The 16,467-nt window shown below is 50.7% G+C and overlaps 2 protein-coding genes across 5 annotated transcripts; one reads left to right on the forward strand and one right to left on the reverse strand.

Annotated features, from left to right (window-relative positions):
- Positions 1–4,746: 4,746 nt before the first annotated feature.
- LOC103188773 (ATR interacting protein) lies at positions 4,747–13,929 on the reverse strand. 4 transcript variants are annotated; one of them, XM_042339750.1, is made up of 14 exons: positions 13,329–13,929; positions 11,769–12,131; positions 11,485–11,567; positions 10,961–11,131; positions 10,674–10,789; positions 10,248–10,375; positions 9,414–9,518; positions 8,855–8,975; positions 7,958–8,647; positions 7,420–7,562; positions 6,478–6,569; positions 5,990–6,076; positions 5,510–5,762; positions 4,747–5,007 (listed from the first exon to the last, which is right to left on the reverse strand). In XM_042339750.1, the coding sequence occupies exons 1-14, from the start codon at positions 13,438–13,440 to the stop codon at positions 4,946–4,948; spliced, it is 2,526 nt and encodes an 841-aa protein (XP_042195684.1). In that variant the 5' UTR covers positions 13,441–13,929; the 3' UTR covers positions 4,747–4,945. The 4 variants fall into 4 exon arrangements, with proteins under 4 accessions (XP_042195684.1, XP_042195686.1, XP_042195685.1 ...); XM_042339752.1 differs by lacking the exon at positions 13,329–13,929 and adding an exon at positions 12,913–12,982; XM_042339751.1 differs by lacking the exon at positions 13,329–13,929 and adding an exon at positions 12,542–12,709.
- A 456-nt stretch (positions 13,930–14,385) lies between these two features.
- On the forward strand, positions 14,386–16,437 carry si:dkey-42i9.4 (uncharacterized protein LOC492503 homolog). The gene is made up of 2 exons (XM_007908879.2): positions 14,386–14,588; positions 15,825–16,437. Exons 1-2 carry the CDS (start codon positions 14,471–14,473, stop codon positions 16,166–16,168), a joined length of 462 nt encoding a protein of 153 aa, XP_007907070.1. The 5' UTR covers positions 14,386–14,470; the 3' UTR covers positions 16,169–16,437.
- Positions 16,438–16,467: the final 30 nt, after the last annotated feature.

Here is a 16,467-nt window from a genome sequence, read left to right on the forward strand (position 1 = left end):
ATCCACGACTGTTTGTGGGACGCTGCTGTGCGCAATTGGCTGCTAGTTTCGCCCACAAAATATAGTCAATTCACTTTACAGTATATTGTGTGAAGCGTTTTGAGACGTCTCGACAATGCGATAATCAAATGCAAGGATTATTATTAATGTACACAAACAGTTTTGAAAGTAAGAAAATGAGTTAACTGTAATGGGCAGTATGAATTTTCCAATGGATGGACTTCACGTGCATTAAACGCAAATAAACAACAAGTGTATAATAAGTGTACAACAATAACAAACAAGCGTTTGTGCCTTTTCTGAATTGTGTTTGTTTAGAAAGGACAAGTCACTAAATACAGAGAGTCCTCCAATACCTTCAGCCCATTTACCCTCCAGAATACATATCCTCTGGTCTCCTGCTACAGCACTGAGCTGTGGCCACGACCTCCTGTAACCTGCTAATTCCTCCTGTGTAAAGAAACACTTTCTGCTATCTATTCTACCCGTGCCCTTCACTCCCTGAACCTGCTGCTCAGCATCACTGGCCTCTATTCCGCAACTTTCTACACCCACTTTTGCTGTCACGGTCTGGACACTGCAGAATCCTTGAACTCACAGGGGTGACGTCAACACGGGGAGAGGCCAGAGGCCATCACCACAGCGTCGGGGGAGGAGGATAAGAGACTTGTGAAATCTCCAGCTCACACCCTGAAGTCCAGGTTGCCCTGAACATGACATTAGAGAAGAAAACAAAACTTTTCCCCAGAAATTCTAAAAGCTAGTTTAAGTTGAATATTAAAATTGAGGCTCAGTGCATGTGGTCCAAAGTGTTCTATTGTCCAGCGCCTTGGGACGTCCTCCCGACGTGAAAAGCGATATACAAATGTAATCTTGTTGTATTTATAGAACGTTCTGGAAAGCACAGTTTTATAGTTGATCATGGGGGTGAGAGGGGGAGAAGGATCCAGTTATCCTGTGTGAGGCTAAAGCCAGGGCTGCTTTAGCACAGACAGAATTCCACAAAGGAATTTTAATGGACTGGAAGCAACAGAATGTCATTGAATGTCAGTGACTGAGCTCAGTGCCCGGCTGCCGTCCACATTACAGAGAGACCAGAGCTGACCTGACAACTCAACACCAGACCAACTGCAGACCCACACACACACACATCAATGGAGATACAGCTTTAAGACAATAACAGATCCCATCATCTACTCCATCTCCCTTTCATCCAATCATTTGTTCACTTGCCTTTTGCATGACTTTTATTGAAGTCCTGTAGTGGTTAGAGCACTCGCGAGAGGACCTGGGTTTGATTCCCGGACACGGTGAAACTGAAGCCCCTTTTAAACCGTTTATATGTGTGTGTGTGTGTAAAATACGTGTGAAAGGAGCTGCAAGGGCCCATGCCTGTGGCTGAGCTCCCCACTGCGCCCAGGAGAATCCACCCACTGACAGCTTCAACAATGAGAGATATGAGAATTCCCGAGTCCAAGGGCTTTGGCTCATGGGGAATTTCCGTCAGGATCTCAAACATACAGCTGTCACCTCAGCCATTTGGGTCCGGGATTCAGAACAGCCACCTTCACATTTAGTAAAAGAACAGGAATAACAACATCCAAATTAAGATTTTTCCAAAATTCTGCACATTTTGGGATAATTTTGCACCAATAACCTTCAGGCTGAGACAAAGAGATATTTATGGCCCTATAACCCAGACTCCACCTCAGTCACTAAATCATGTTTTTTTTGAAGGGTGTTTGGGTATTCACGCATAAGTCTCTACATTCACACCGTTACCGGAGTATTGTGGCCTGGGCTCAGTGTGGGATTGACAGGCACTGCGGTAGCTGGCTCCCCTGCGGAGGCTCGGGGGTTCTGCTCAGGTTTCCTCTACACTACACAGCTGAAGGAACAGATAACAAATCAGTCAGACAATGAGACCACAGCGGTTACATTTATACCTCCTGTTGTACATCAGTGCCGGCTTCACAACGCTACCCAAGTGCAAACAGTGGCACCAAGTGTTGGGTCGAGTAGCTGTTTCCGTGCTCTAAATTCCTTGTCTGTTTCCTGCACACAGCACTTTGCGACGGGACTCGTATTTAAAGAGAAACAATGTAAAATGTGCAGGGAAAGAGATTAGTGAGCTCCAGTGGGGGAGAGAGCCCCAGCACAGACACGATGGGGAGAGAGAGAGAGAGAGCAGGGAATGGGGTTAGAGTAGAGAGCTCCAGTGGGGGAGCGAGCCCCAGCACAGACACGATGGGGAGAGAGAGAGAGAGAGAGAGCAGGGAATGGGGTTAGAGTAGAGAGCTCCAGTGGGGGAGCGAGCCCCAGCACAGACACGATGGGGAGAGAGAGAGAGAGAGCAGGGAATGGGGTTAGAGTAGAGAGCTCCAGTGGGGGAGTGAGCCCCAGCACAGACACGATGGGGAGAGAGAGAGAGAGAGCAGGGAATGGGGTTAGAGTAGAGAGCTCCAGTGGGGGAGTGAGCCCCAGCACAGACACGATGGGGAGAGAGAGAGAGCAGGGAATGGGGTTAGAGTAGAGAGCTCCAATGTAATTCCCATCTTTCAAATGTTACTTTCAGGTTCTATAATAATAATAATAATACTGGCATTTGATATAGCGCTTTTTAGACGTCTCAAAGCACTTCACAGAATATAATGTAAAGTGAATTGACTGTTCTTTCAAAAGAGTCAACAATGGACTGACCACAATAGGGAAGAAACGGACTGAAGTGTAGAATTTGTGGCCTTCTCTGGTCCTGTGTAACATAAGAATTTAGTAACACTAAGCATTGAGAAACATCATAAAGTTCAATAGCAGAGTTCAAGGGTAAAGGAGCCAACTCCTTCGCAAAGCTCATTTATCCCAATACATAGCTGAGAACATTCACGTCATTACTCCTAAATCATAGGGTATAAATACCGGTGAGCCAGTAGGTCTGGCCCCCAACTGCTGTCTTCTTTCCCCACACAAAGTCGCCTGAAGAGGTTACATTTAACACAGCTTTCACCAGCATTGTGCCACGGCAGCTATTTGTGTTCCCATTACCTTCTATGGGAAGCTATGTTATCCCCAAGCACAGGGAAGGTCTCAGATAACAAGGGAGTGCTGTAACTCAGAGGGGCTGCTCGTCTGTCTGAGGAATAAAAGAGATTAATATACTAGCAAACCATCGCCATTCTCCTCCCTTAGAGGATGGAAACTCCACGATAAACTGGTCACTTGTGACACCCAGGCGATAACCCATCCTCAGATACATCTCAATCCTACTACAAAGTCCTGACTTCATCTACAACTTGCATTTATATATTGCCCTTCACCCGAATAGTGTCTCGGAGCGCTAGTTTCTTACCCTGCGCCAGCGATCTAAAATAAAAGTTATTGTTCACCACAACACTGCAGTGGGTTTGGTCTGTAAACTGTTTGGATGACAAGCAAAACACATTATCGGCTTTGCTCTCAGTCTGATATTCAAACCCCTCAATTAAGACTGCTTCATCCTCACTAACCACCCATCATCTGCAATTACTGTAATTAACAGCAGCCTGTTCCTGGGGGTTTGATAACAGTTTATCAACATGGAATATGATGTTTCACACCCAGTCCAGGTGTAGGTGAGATCAAAACATCGATCTGATGAGCAGTGTAAAGGTGGGGCGATGGGGATGTGGGTGTGTGTCAGTCTATAGGCAGCATTTCAACACTCGCAGCATCACACACTGAAATATTTTCCATGGCAAATTAATCTTGAATGTGTCACACACATCGTGCAAATCTCAACAATTGCGTAAATCTGTAAGAATAACAGTAATGTAATGGTATTGAGATGGTATTAACCTGACACTGAGCAGCTGCTGGTCAGAGGCAGAGCTGGGAGGAGAGGGCCACAGCTCACATACTGGAAACCGGCCAATGTCAATTGGCGTTGTTGGCAGTGACCTGATACTGAGTGACCAGGGTGTACAGATCCTGTCTGAAATGTGATAATAAGGAGATGGCATTACCCTAATTCTGGCGAGTTCCCCCCACCCCGTTCTTCAATATGCAGTTCCCCTCACGCTGATTAAAGCATTGCAGGCAAATCATTACAGACATAGAACTACTGATCCCGAGCTCCCGTGACCCACGGGCAGAGCTGCTCTGCACAGAAAGACAAGCACCTTGTGCTATGAAAGCACGAGGTTCAGCATCACACCACGAATACAATGAGGATTTGGGAACCCGAAGTGATCACCGCCTGATGGCAGCAAGCCCTCAGCTCAGCTCAGGGCAGCAGGAGGGGCTGTGAGACCACAGAGACACAGCCCAGCCCCTGAGTACACTTCTCGCTGTGGCTTTGCCGAGCGCAACAATCAATTTAAATTTCTTAACAAAAGGATTGAGAGGCTTGTGATACAGGAGAAGCAGCATCGACTGTGCTTCAGTGACACTCCAGAGCAGCCCACACACCAAGCAGTGCACCACACACTTCTCGTGTAGTCTTTAGTGATTCTGGCAGGAATAAAGGTATAGATCAGCCATGATCTAATAGAATGGCGGAGCAGCCTCAAGGGGCTGAATGGTCTCCTCCTGTTCCTATATTCCTCATATAGAGACGCTTTGTTTACTGCAGGGAGAAACACGAGGCGAGAAATTCTTAAAACAAAATCACTTCTCGTCACCTGAGGCTTTCCTCACTGAAAATAAAATAATAATAAATAAAACGCTGAAAAAAAGTGTGAATGTGAAACATACAATGATCTGTGCAACAACTCTCATCACATTATATTTATTGTAAACAAAATAAATGATACAAATGGTTGTGAAAATACTGACATTGTGTCAGCACAGAATTCATCCATTATTACCAGGGAAACAGCAGTGGCATCACATTCATCTGATGTGTCGGCCGATCCTGAGTCTGGGGAACACAGCGCAGCGTCGCCTGCTGCCGGGGAAACCCGAGTCTCCTCTAAGGTCTGCCTGCCTCCACGTCCTGCTCCTCATGTGGACAAAGATCTTCCAAAGCCAGCTCTGAAATCACACCAGTAAACGTAAGACACGGCGGCAGGCGGGACAGACAGCCTGCGTCAAGAACTATTAGTGTTTCTGTCTGCCCGACCCCAAGCCCAGCACCACCCAGGCTGTTCCTGCAGGATTCCTACCACCTTCCTCATTGCATCTCCCTGTATCACAAAGCCATGTAGCAGCAAGCTGCACCGGCACAAACACAGATCAATGGACCCCATCAAACCTGTGCTGGTGTATTTCTGCTGACAGTTCTCTCTCTAAACCCTTTAATACAATAACAATTTGTGTTCATACAGCGTCCTTCACGTGGGGAAGCATCTCAGAGCTTTTAATATTCCAGCTGAACGGGGTTCACTGACGGAGATGGAAGTATTTCACATTCAGTCCATGTTATTTTACTCTTTGCTTCCCCGTATCTTACTTGTGAAATTATTTCATTGTGGATAAACACACGCGGAGAAGTTCCCTTATCCCGGAAAATGAAACGGTCTCTGGCAGCTCTTACCTTCACTCTCCTCCAGGTCTGGGATCTGCTGTAGAATGTGCCTGATGCCGTGCAGGGCCTGGCTGTGCTGGTGCAGGACCTGGACACAGTGTTCTGTGAAGTGTTTGTCCCTCTGAGACAAGCGATGGAGCAGTAACAGGGTCTCACGTATGAATGTCACCCCCTGCTGCTCTGTCACCACACAGCAGCCTCTCCTCGGTTCCCGCTGGGTCAACCACCGGCGATGCATCATCACAATCAGAGCCTTCAGCACCTGCCACACACACACTGGACAGTGAGTGAGACACAGCACACAAGAGAGAAGGGGTGGGGGTGAGAGTTGGCCTGTGTGACTGGGGGAGAGAGTTGGCGTGTGTGGCTGGGGGTGAGAGTTGGCCTGTGTGACTGGGGGAGAGAGTTGGCCTGTGTGGCTGGGGGTGAGAGTTGGCCTGTGTGACTGGGGGAGAGAGTTGGCCTGTGTGGCTGGGGGCGAGAGCTTACCTCAGTGCTGCACTGACAGTCAGCCTCTAGCAGCACAGCCACGGCTCCTGAGTGGGAGAGGCAGATGGAGGTGAGGAAACGAACCACCTACGGTGAGCACAATCACACGCGTCCCAGTTAGAATCCAACCAGAAGGTCCAGACTAATAATAACTACACAGCTCCTGCAACCTGATACTGCAATTTAGTGTCAGTAAATCCTTGCGTGAAGACACTCAATTAGAGCAAATGCAATAACTCAAATATCAGAACAACTTGATCTGCGTTGGGGCTAAACTGGCCCCTAATCCACAGAAATAGAAAGCTGGCGTGAAGCCCATGTTACCGTCCAACATTTATTCACTTTAGCCCATGTCACAGTCCGAGGCAGGAATCACAGACCTAAATTATTGTTGCTAACTGCACTAGGAGGTCACCAGTGAAGCTGCCAGTTTACAATGGAGAAAAACACAGTTAGTGTCAGTGTTAGCACAAGGGATGGTGTTTTACCTCCTGTTCCAGCTGGAGCCACAGCCTGTCTGTGGCCGAGGTGTCAGGTCTGGTAGAAACATACGTGTAGAGGTGAAGGAAGAGACACAAATCTGCAGCGAGAGCACAGGATCGTTATTGTAAAACAGCAGTACCTCAAGGCACTGCAACAACACACTTGTAAAGCGCTTTTCACATCGGGAGGATGTCCCAAGGCGCTTGACAGTCAGTGTTTCATACCCGAGCTCGGGGTCGGGATTGGGGAGGGTGGAGGGCAAGGGGGGGGGGGGAAGAAGGGTGATCAAAGGCACAGTCGAAGAGGAGGGTCTTGAAGGAGGCAAGTGAGGGGGCGAGGTGGAGGTACTGCGGGATGGAGTTTCAGAGGATGGGGGCAGAGTGGCAGAAAGCCCGCTGGCCAATGGTGGGGCGGGCGAGGCGGGGGCTGTGACGCAGACCAGAGCCCGCTGAGCGGAGGGAGCGAGCAGGATGGTAGGGGGTCCAGGTAAGGGTTGTGAGGCCATGGAGGGCTTTGAAGGTGAGGACCAGGATCTTGAACTGTGTCCTCTGCACGCTGAGAAGCCAGTGGAGTCGGGCGAGGACAGAGCCCTGGGGGATGCAACACATGATGGTGCGGGGGTTGGAGGAGAAACCATTAGTGACAACACCTCAATGTACAGCAACACCAGCACTTTACACAGAGTCAGGTGTGAAACTAGAGTTTATACCACAGTAAACATGATCAGCTTTAGGTCAAATGTGCTGAGGGAAACGTCAATAAACACCTTGGAAAAACAACTTCTGAAAAAGTTTTAATACCTTTCTATTTTCCATCCTCAGAATTGTAATAGTCAAACACAGAGACCAGGACCTTGGGTTATCTCCAGGGCCCTGGTGCACACAAAGCCCTCCCTATCGGGGCCGCGAAACTTTGCCCCGACGGCAGACTGACAACGATCTCCTCACCTGACTGTGAGCAGAGCTGAGAGAGCAGCTCCTGCCGGTACACAACACTGGCCAGCAGCTGGACAGCCAGGTGGACGGTGGAGCAGGGAGCATCCGCGGAGAGACAGCGCCGTAGTGCAGAGCCACGCAGCAACACCTGAAACCTGCAGCAAACCCAGAGCGTTAGGGTCACAGCAGGATCCGCGCATTAACACCTGACCTCAGCGGGTTAAGCTCAGTTTGGCAGATGATGCTCTTACTGAATGCTCAGCGCCTTGGGATGTCCTCCTACGTGAAAGACGCTTTACAAATGTAATTTTGTTGTTGTTGCTGCAGAGTGCAGTCAGGGCTGAGGACAGCTCCCACCTACCTGCTACCGTTAGTATCACTGTCTCACTAACGCTCTACACACAGAGTTTACACATGCTGACAGATACCCCCTGCTCTAGTGGTCACAGCTCGTTAGTTGGGAGCGCTCTGGCCTGTGGGGAGGGGTCACACGGTGCTGGGTTTGAGCCCCATGTCAGCAGATTTCAGTCTGGGCTGTGCATGCCTTTACCTGCTCAGGAGTTCAGCTGTGGCGTTTTTGGCCAGTTTTCCTAAGACTCTCAAGCTTTGGTTTATGAGAGTTTCTCTTCGATAAGAAGCACTTACAACCAGCGAGTCTGCGAGCTGCAACAACTTGCTGAACAAGCAGCGCTGTGTGTGGACCGAGAGCGGGGTCTCTGTGGCTCCAGCTGGGCTCACTGCAGCACCGCTCTCTCTCACGTGTCCTGAGTCCCCGCTGTGGGTGGGACCCCCGCTAGAGTCGTCTGACAGGATGCGAGTAACCGCTGCGTAGCTGTGAGACACCAGGAGGTGGAGTACGCCAAGCGCAGCGAGCGCTAACTCCTCCGCGCTGACCAAGCCGTCATCCACGTTTGCTGAGGATTCCCAAGAGCCGGAGGGGCCCAGCTTCCTGCTCCCTGACGGACTCCGTCCCGCTCGCTCTCTCTCTCTCGTCTGCAAGGCTTGGCAGTACTCGCCCATAAAGTAATCCACCAGCGGCAACAGCTGTTCAGCGGCAGGTAACCAGCTTCGGGCTCCCAGCCCCATACAACGCTCGGGACCACTCTCGCTTGGCTCCTGGGTCTCCTGGGCCAGGGTCAGCCTGCTAATTCCACACACAGCCAGGCGCTGGGCTTCCTGCAGCCGAGGGCAACTCCCTGCCATCCCAGCCTCCAAAAGTCTTCCAACGGATGAGGATCCCCTGCAAAGACAAATAACAGTTCGGCATTTTTTATTCCTGACACATCTCTGCGCACCCCTTCTGCACACCAACTGCCAGTCCTGCCCCCCCACCCACCCCCCCATCCCCACGAAACCCAAAGCTCTCCCACTTCCCCTGCTCTTAGTCTGATCACCATCGTCTCAGTCATATCGACAGCCACACACACACACACAGGCTGATACTCACACTGAAACGTGTCTGCGCACAGAGGAGTTGACAGCTTGGGGGCTGTTGCTCAGAAGGTGGCTGAGGCCCAGGGTGGCGGGGGCTACAGGCGGCCCAAGCAGGAGGTTTGCCAGGACAGCACCTGGACAAGCACAAACCCCATAATAAACAGATCATTCCCACCACACACGTTGCCAAAGCTCTTTATAGCACCTGTAGAGTTAAAATGTCTCAAGTGCTTAACTGTAAAAACTATGCAGTAAGTTATTTGCACACAGCAAAAACCCACCACAGCCATAAAACACAGAGCTAATTTATTAAAGGATCATTGGTCAGGATGCTGAGAATAGCTCCCTCTTCTCGTCTCCAATAATCACCTAAACACGTGAATGAAACTTGGTTTACAGCTTTAACCAAAGGACGGCAATGTGATAATGTATTGCTCCACACACCCCCACACATCCCCCAGAACAGAGAGTTGGCCTAGCTGTGGCCTTATGCTCCACATGTGAGAGCTTAAGAAACATAACACAACAGCAAGTGAGGAGAGCTCTGTCCATTTCCGATTTGTAACATTTACCTTCAGACTTTCTCCTGCGCGAGACGGCTCTGCCAATGGAATACAGAGAAGGAGGTTTATGCAGGTCCTTCTTGGCTAAGCCAGTCTCTTTCACATCTCTCGTGCCTATAAACATAAGAGGCCTGCCTGTCAGCCATTAGTCTTCAGAAAAGTCTTACTGAAATTTCACGAAATCAATGTAATAATAAAGAGTACATGAATATATGTGCTGGGGGGGGACGGGGGACTTATAATTGTAAACATTAATGCACTAAGCACTACCCTTTACACAAGGAAAAAAGCAATGACACTGTGCCACAGTGAGTGGGGCATTCACATAGACAAGTCAGGCATTCACGGTGGGAAACACCAGCCCAGATCAACATGTACACACACTGTGAGTAGGGAGCATACACACAGCTCACACACACGGTCTCAGGGGAGCCATCGTGTACATGGGTCTACCGTTTGGAGAAGGGAAAAGAAATTAAACATTGCAGCGATAATTAGCAATCAAGAAAAACATATGATGATTCATGACAAAAGTTATAATAGCCCTTGGATTTGATATCACATCTTTGGGACATCTCAAAGCACTTCACATGATATACTGTAAAAGTTGTTTGACTAATTTTGTGGGCGAAACGCAGCACAAAGTTATAATTAAAAACAGGATTTATAGAGGGCGGATAGGTGAGTAATTAAAGGTTATAATAAACTGTCTGAACAAACAGTCGGCAACGCAGAGCAATGAGGACCAGAATGTCACATAATTAGATACAAACAGGTTTCAGCAAATCCACAATATTACTATGGGCTGAGCTGTTGCTATGTTAGTAACAGGCACACAATCACCTGCTCGGTTGGATGTTGGAGCAGACACCTCAACAGCAAAGTTCTCTCTGTTCGTAAAGGAAACGCAAGCAGTCTGAGGGAAGGCGGAAGGTTCCGGCTTCAAAGACCCAGAGGGAGTTTGCCTGGGGCTGAAGAGAGATCAGTGATGATGCAGTTAGTACAGGGCCTGAGAGAACACAGCACCTCCATATCCTTCACTCCATCACTTAACATACCACAAACTTTATTTTGCTTATTGGAAATGACAACGTTTCACACGTGAGACTGTTAAGAGATTGGGTTGTGAGGGATTAATTTGCAGTATGTAACAACTAAAGACAGACTTACTGAAAGCTGGAGCGTAAGCAAGTGGGGGAATGCATGCTGCAGGTTGACACAAGGGAGAAGAAAGGAGCAATGGTAGTTAGAGATTGTCAGCTCACACACCTGGTTATGGCCTCGCTGGCCGTAGACTTGCTTACTCGCTCGCAGGGCTTCAGTTTCCCTTGCAGTTCAATCATCTCAGCCTCTTTGAACTCCAACTCGGACTGCAGCGATTGCACCTAAACACAAGCCCACAGAGTTCAGCCTGAGGTGGCAGCCAAGAGCAGAGCAGAGAGCAGAGGCTACCAGAGTGCAGGACAGGTTTTATTCAATCTCTGGACATTATTTGCGCACAGACTGTGGTGTGCAGAGCAGAGACCCAGATGGAGAGAATACAAGTCTGACCTTACCTTCCTGCTTAGCTCTCTATCCCTCTGGCTTTGTGCATCCATTCTCTCCTGCTCACTCAGCAGGTGCAGCCTTTTCTGCTTATCCAGGTCAGACTCCATGCGTCGTAGGGAATCACGCAGCACCTTGACCTCCCCGTTTCTAAGCTGCAACTCTTGTTGCACTTGATCAAACTACAAAGAGAGAGTGAGTGAGAAAAAGATGTATCTGGTGTGTGTGTGTGGGGGGGGGGGCAGGGGAGAGAAAAGAGCAGGGACGGTTTGAAGCCGAGCCCAAAAGCTGTCCTTACCCGACATCCACACACCACACACACCCTACAGGAGGTAATCTCTGTCAGCGATCTGAATCGGGGAATCTTGACTGATTCTCCCCTCCATAACCCAAGGCATTGAAACCAACTGTAAACCCAACTCAGTGCAGTGTGGTCCAGGGCTGGAACCTTCTCATCTCGTCTCTATCTAATCAAGCAAAGGAACCTTTATCTCGTCGCTATCTAATCCAGCAAAGGAGCCTTTCAGCCAAGTACCTTTTGTCGCAGCTCCTGTTGTTGCTCCTGAAGAACCTCGAATCCAAAGGGATCCTCAACTTTCCCATGGCTGAGCCCACTGCCTGTGGAGGGAAATTCACAGTGTGACAGAGACCTTGTGCACTTGAGACGCACAGCAACAGAGCAACGTGAATCCATGGAAATGGTCTAAAACAGCACTTGTCAGCCTCACTCAAACTAGCGGGGACCTCACACTTGAGGCTGCTGTGAATTCTGAAGAGTCTATTTCACCAGATCTGAGAGCAGTGCAATCCAGGCAGTACCTGTTTTATTCTTGTTACTGTTCACGACTGGGTGCACTTGGTCATTCTTCCTAGGGGTCATGTGTCCAGCCACAGCTTGCACATCTTGTGTTAGGGCCTGAGAGGCTAAAATGTCCAGTTCCTCCAAGTCATCAGCAGTGAAGTCTTCATTATCTTCGAAGGGATCTGCCTTCATCTCCTCCCCTTTGTGACGCTTGTTTGGCGGGAAACCTTCAGTGTCATCGCTGCATTTCTTCCTGCTGCGGCTGAGTAAGTGTGTGGCTGGACCTGCGGCCTGTCTCACGCTGTAGATCAGAGAGCTGTTCCGTCTCTTCGCTTCAATCCCGAATAATGCGTTTGCTGACATTGTTCCGGCACCAAGACCTGTAAAATAGAACGTCACTCTTTCCAAACTGTCCCACAAACAAGCCGCGAAGTGAACGATCAGTGTTATTTGGTTGAACAATCCCTTCTGGGTTTACTCCCTTGTTTTCCAATAGCGTCAAAGTCCATCGGACACTGCCAGCTCAGGAGTTCAGTAGGTGCTCCGGGATACCTCCCTGCACGAGGCGCACTATATGAATGCAAGTTGTTGTTGTTGTTGTGTAAAGCCTGACCTGAAGGATGGCGGCCCCAACAACCTGCCCTCCCCCTCCCGCACCCCCACCCCCGCCCCGTGCTGCACTGGGGCACCAGCCTGGACTGTGACAGCAGAGACCCCGACCCACCACCTCCTGAACCAGAGACAAGTTATTCTCTGAGAAACACATCAACAACAACAACAACAACATTACATCCGTCTGTAGCGCCATTCCCGTCGGGAGGACGTCCCAGTGCCACACACATCAATATCAATATTGGGGAATGGGGTCAGAGACAGGTCTCCCCCTCAGCACCGCCTCCTGTGCCGCAGTGTCTCAGCACATGGGACCGGATTACCATTGCAGCCCCGGGCCCCGCCTCAGGCCCCCAGGCCCAGCCCCGGGCCCCCCCCGCCTCAGGCCCCCCGGCCCAGCCCCGGGCCTCCCCCCAGGCCCAGCCCCGGGCCTCCCCCCCGGCCCCCCGCGGCCCTCCCCCCCGCGGCCCTCCCCCCAGGCCCAGCCCCGGGTCTCCCCCCCCGGCCCAGCCCCCCGCGGCCCCGGGACCCTCAGACACACACACACACCGATCCTCGACCCTCCGGCCGCCGACCGCAGCCAATCACGGCGCCGCTTCCCTCCCGAGCCCGGGGCCGCACCTCCTCCCATCCCGCGCTCCCATTGGTGGAGCCGCGGACAGGGCCGCCCCCCCCGCAGAGAGTTCCGGAAACGGCCTCCGGGCACTGAGCGTCTGGCGGGAACCGCGACACGTACAGTGGTGGGCTCGGAAATACCCCCCCACCCCAGCCCCCCACCCCAACCCCCACCCCAACACCAGCCCCCCCCCCCCACCAGCCCCCCCCCCCCACCAGCCCCCCAACACCAGCTCCCCCAACCCAACACCCCCTAACCCCAGCCCCCCAACCCCCCCCACCAACCCCCCCACCCCAACCCCCCCTAACCCCAGCCCCCCCCCCCACCCCAGCCCCCCACCCCACCCCACCTGCTCTGCCTGCAGGGTCTCTGCTCATCTGTTTGGCGACAGGAGTTAAGGACAAGATTGTCTCACACCACCATTGGCATCTGTCAGTTGTGTCGCTCCTCACACGTTGCATCTTCCCCGTAACATCCCCCAAGTTAACATTTTCTCTGAGGTGATGCTCCTTTTCAGATGAGCTTTAGATGGACAACTGTCTCCGCCTGTGACTGGTCCGGAGCAGCTTCAGATCCAAACCGACAGAACAAAATAGCAACGTTCCATCGGCTGCTTGTCCTATAGCATTGCCCCTGTGCGGCGCACCATCTCCCGATAGTGCTGAACGTGTGCACTTCCTTTCGTAAGATCGCCACAGTGTCACCGGTTGAGACCAATCGACATTAAACGGAAATTATATCGGGTTGTTTTTAGACAAGATTGTTCTGACTTCCAACTCGTCATTTTTACTCTCCAGAATAAGGGCTACTACCATTCAGTGTTAACGATAAAGCATTTTGAAGTGTAAGACTGTATTCCAAATGAAGTTCCTCTCACGACGCCTGGCTCCTTCCTCCTGGCGGGATGTAGTTAATCGTGGAGTCCTGTAGCTCAGTGGTTAGAGCACTCGCTTTGCAAGCGAGAGACCTGAGTTCAATTCCATGCAGGGCAAAACTGGGCAAGTTTCCTTACTCCACACAGAGCCTAATAATAATCCCTTCAAAAAAACCAATAATAAATTGATCATTTTCAATCCACGACTGTTTGTGGGACATTGCTGTGCGCAATTGGCTGCCGCGTTCGCCCACAAATATACAGTCAATTCACTTTACAGTCTATTCTGTGAAGCGCTTTGAGACGTCGAGAAGACGTGAAAAGCGCTATATCAAATGCAAGGATTATTATTATTATTATTATTATTACTTGCTCCTGAAGACACTCTGTGTGTTACACAGAGAGACACACACAGCGCGACCCTCGTTCAGGGGAGTCACGTGAACACGGTGATTGACAGACAGAGGGGCGGTATCTTTAAGTCGCGTCACGTGCTCAGGGGCGGGGCATTGTGACGCGCCGCGGGCCCTGTGTGACGTCACGCCGCGCTCCCATCCCCACGCTCCCCGGCCTCGGCTGCTCCCCGGCCCCCCGCTCCCTGTGTGCGGCCGCCCAGGATGAAGAGCGAGATCACGGCAGCCGCGGGCTTCCTGGCCCGCTTACTGAGAGTCACCGGCCTGATCCCCGAACAGCAGCTGCAGCACTTCAGCCAAGTCCTGGAGAGATCGCTGGCAGGTAGGTCCCCCCCCCCCCCGGGCCTGAGGCTCTGTCCAGCCCCGAGCCCCAGGGCTGACCGACAGCCTGTACCTGTCGCCCCCTCTCCCTGACCCTGTGGCTCAGGCCTGTGTCAGGAGCCCCCACGGCTGGGACTCTGAGCTCACAGTCTGGGCCCCGGCGCTGGGGGAGCGCTCGCTGCCGTCCTTCGGATCAGCTGTTGAGGCAGAGGCCGAAAATCCCACATCGCTGTCGGGAACCGGGAGGGAAGGCAGTGGGGTTTCTCCCCGTTTCTCGGCTGCCAATCCCCAGTCACCTCATGGCTGTTGGTGGGACTTTGCTGCGACCCAAAATGGCTGCCGCGGTTACCCACACAAACACAGCCACGACACTTGACAGCAATATTTTTGAAGTCCCTTTGAGATGTGTTGATAAAGAGCTACGATGTCCAATTTCTTTCTCGAGTCGCATTGGCGCCGACGTGAGCGTTGAGTTCTGGCTCTTCTCGCTCCCTCTCCAGAACTTTTCCACCTCAAACCACAGAAATTTACACCACTGAAGAAGGCCATTTGGCCCATCGTTTCCAGAGGAATCCTTTCAGTCCCATTTACCTGCCCTTATCCCCATACCTCCTACAGTTTTCCTTTTAAAAGCGCATATGGATTTCACCTCAATCACTGCTCCCAGCAGAGCATTTCATATCCTGACAACTCTTTGTGTGATAAAAGGTATCCCGACCTCAACGTTTATACAGCACAGAAGGAGGCCATTCGGCCCATTGTGGCACAGACATGATGGGCCGAATGGCCTCCTTCTGTGGTATATAATTCTATGCTTCCATTTGCTAACTATTTTACATTGATGCCCTCTACAACAACAACAACAAGATTACATTTGTATAGCGCCTTTCACGTCGGGAGGACATCCCAAGGCTCTGACTCACTGACCAGTGGGAAGAATCAAAACCCCTCAATATTTAAAAAATCTCTATCAAGTCACCCCTCATCCTTCTTTGTTCCAATGGAAAGATTCCCAACTCCTTTAGTTTGCTTGTGGGCCTACTCCATATAAATATTATGTGTTTTCCAATAATGATCATCTACATATTTACTATAAGTACTAATGACCTTAAAACACTTCAAAGTCCTACGAGGAGGTGAATGCTGGGGCAGTTTGGATCTCATGGGTTTTGGGGAGAGGAGTGGGGAAGACGAGTTGCTGAGGAAGCTTTGTTTCATGTTTCTCTCTCTCTGACAGAACATTACCGGCATCACTGGTTCCCACACATGCCTTGCCGAGGCTCAGGCTACCGATGCCTCCGGATCAACCACAAGATGGACCCTCTGATTGGGAGAGTGGCCAACCTAATCGGGCTGGGCAGCCAGCAGCTCTTCCAACTTCTACCAAGCGAGTTGACACTGTGGGTCGACCCATTTGAGGTCTCTTACCGAATCGGGGAAGATGGGTCTATCTGCGTGCTGTACGAGAATGGAGCTGCCCAAGGCCTCTCCCCTCTGGACAGTTTGATTAGCTGCAAGGACGAGTTTCGGATTGGCAGAGCGAGCCCCTCCGAGAGCTACGTAATGACTGTTTCCAGTTAGTTCTTTTACACACACACAGCTATTGTACAGTGTGCAGCCCCTTCCATAATGTAGTGAAATGTTGATCTTTAGTTACCGTTCAGTAGTGCGACTGCCAAAACCTTTGTTTGATGTGGCCGGAGGCTATATGCAAAACTGTTTTTGCGGCACATTAAATTCCTGGATTGTATATTGTAAAAACATGTACAGTCAGTGGGTAATTGTGCTTTACAGATTTATATTTTAAAAAAAGCCATGGCTGTTTGTAATAAACCATCAAAAGGAATCTGCATTGTTTGTTCTAGATGTTAAATGCCTAT

Source organism: Callorhinchus milii, unplaced genomic scaffold, assembly GCF_018977255.1.
Source record: "Callorhinchus milii isolate IMCB2004 unplaced genomic scaffold, IMCB_Cmil_1.0 Scaffold12, whole genome shotgun sequence".
Taxonomy (NCBI): Eukaryota; Metazoa; Chordata; class Chondrichthyes; order Chimaeriformes; family Callorhinchidae; genus Callorhinchus; species Callorhinchus milii.

Excerpts from the sequence above, each read along its gene's own strand:
- LOC103188773 (XM_042339750.1), bottom strand. The coding sequence starts at position 13,440 with ATGCAACGTGTGAGGAGCGACACAACTGACAGATGCCAATGGTGGTGT. Across the intron at positions 11,568-11,768 it reads CAGTAACAAGAATAAAACAG|GCAGTGGGCTCAGCCATGGG; the intron begins GTACTGCCTGGA and ends TTCCCTCCACAG. Across the intron at positions 11,132-11,484 it reads AACAGGAGCTGCGACAAAAG|TTTGATCAAGTGCAACAAGA; the intron begins GTACTTGGCTGA and ends CTCTCTTTGTAG.
- si:dkey-42i9.4 (XM_007908879.2), top strand. The coding sequence starts at position 14,471 with ATGAAGAGCGAGATCACGGCAGCCGCGGGCTTCCTGGCCCGCTTACTG. Across the intron at positions 14,589-15,824 it reads CCTGGAGAGATCGCTGGCAG|AACATTACCGGCATCACTGG; the intron begins GTAGGTCCCCCC and ends TCTCTCTGACAG.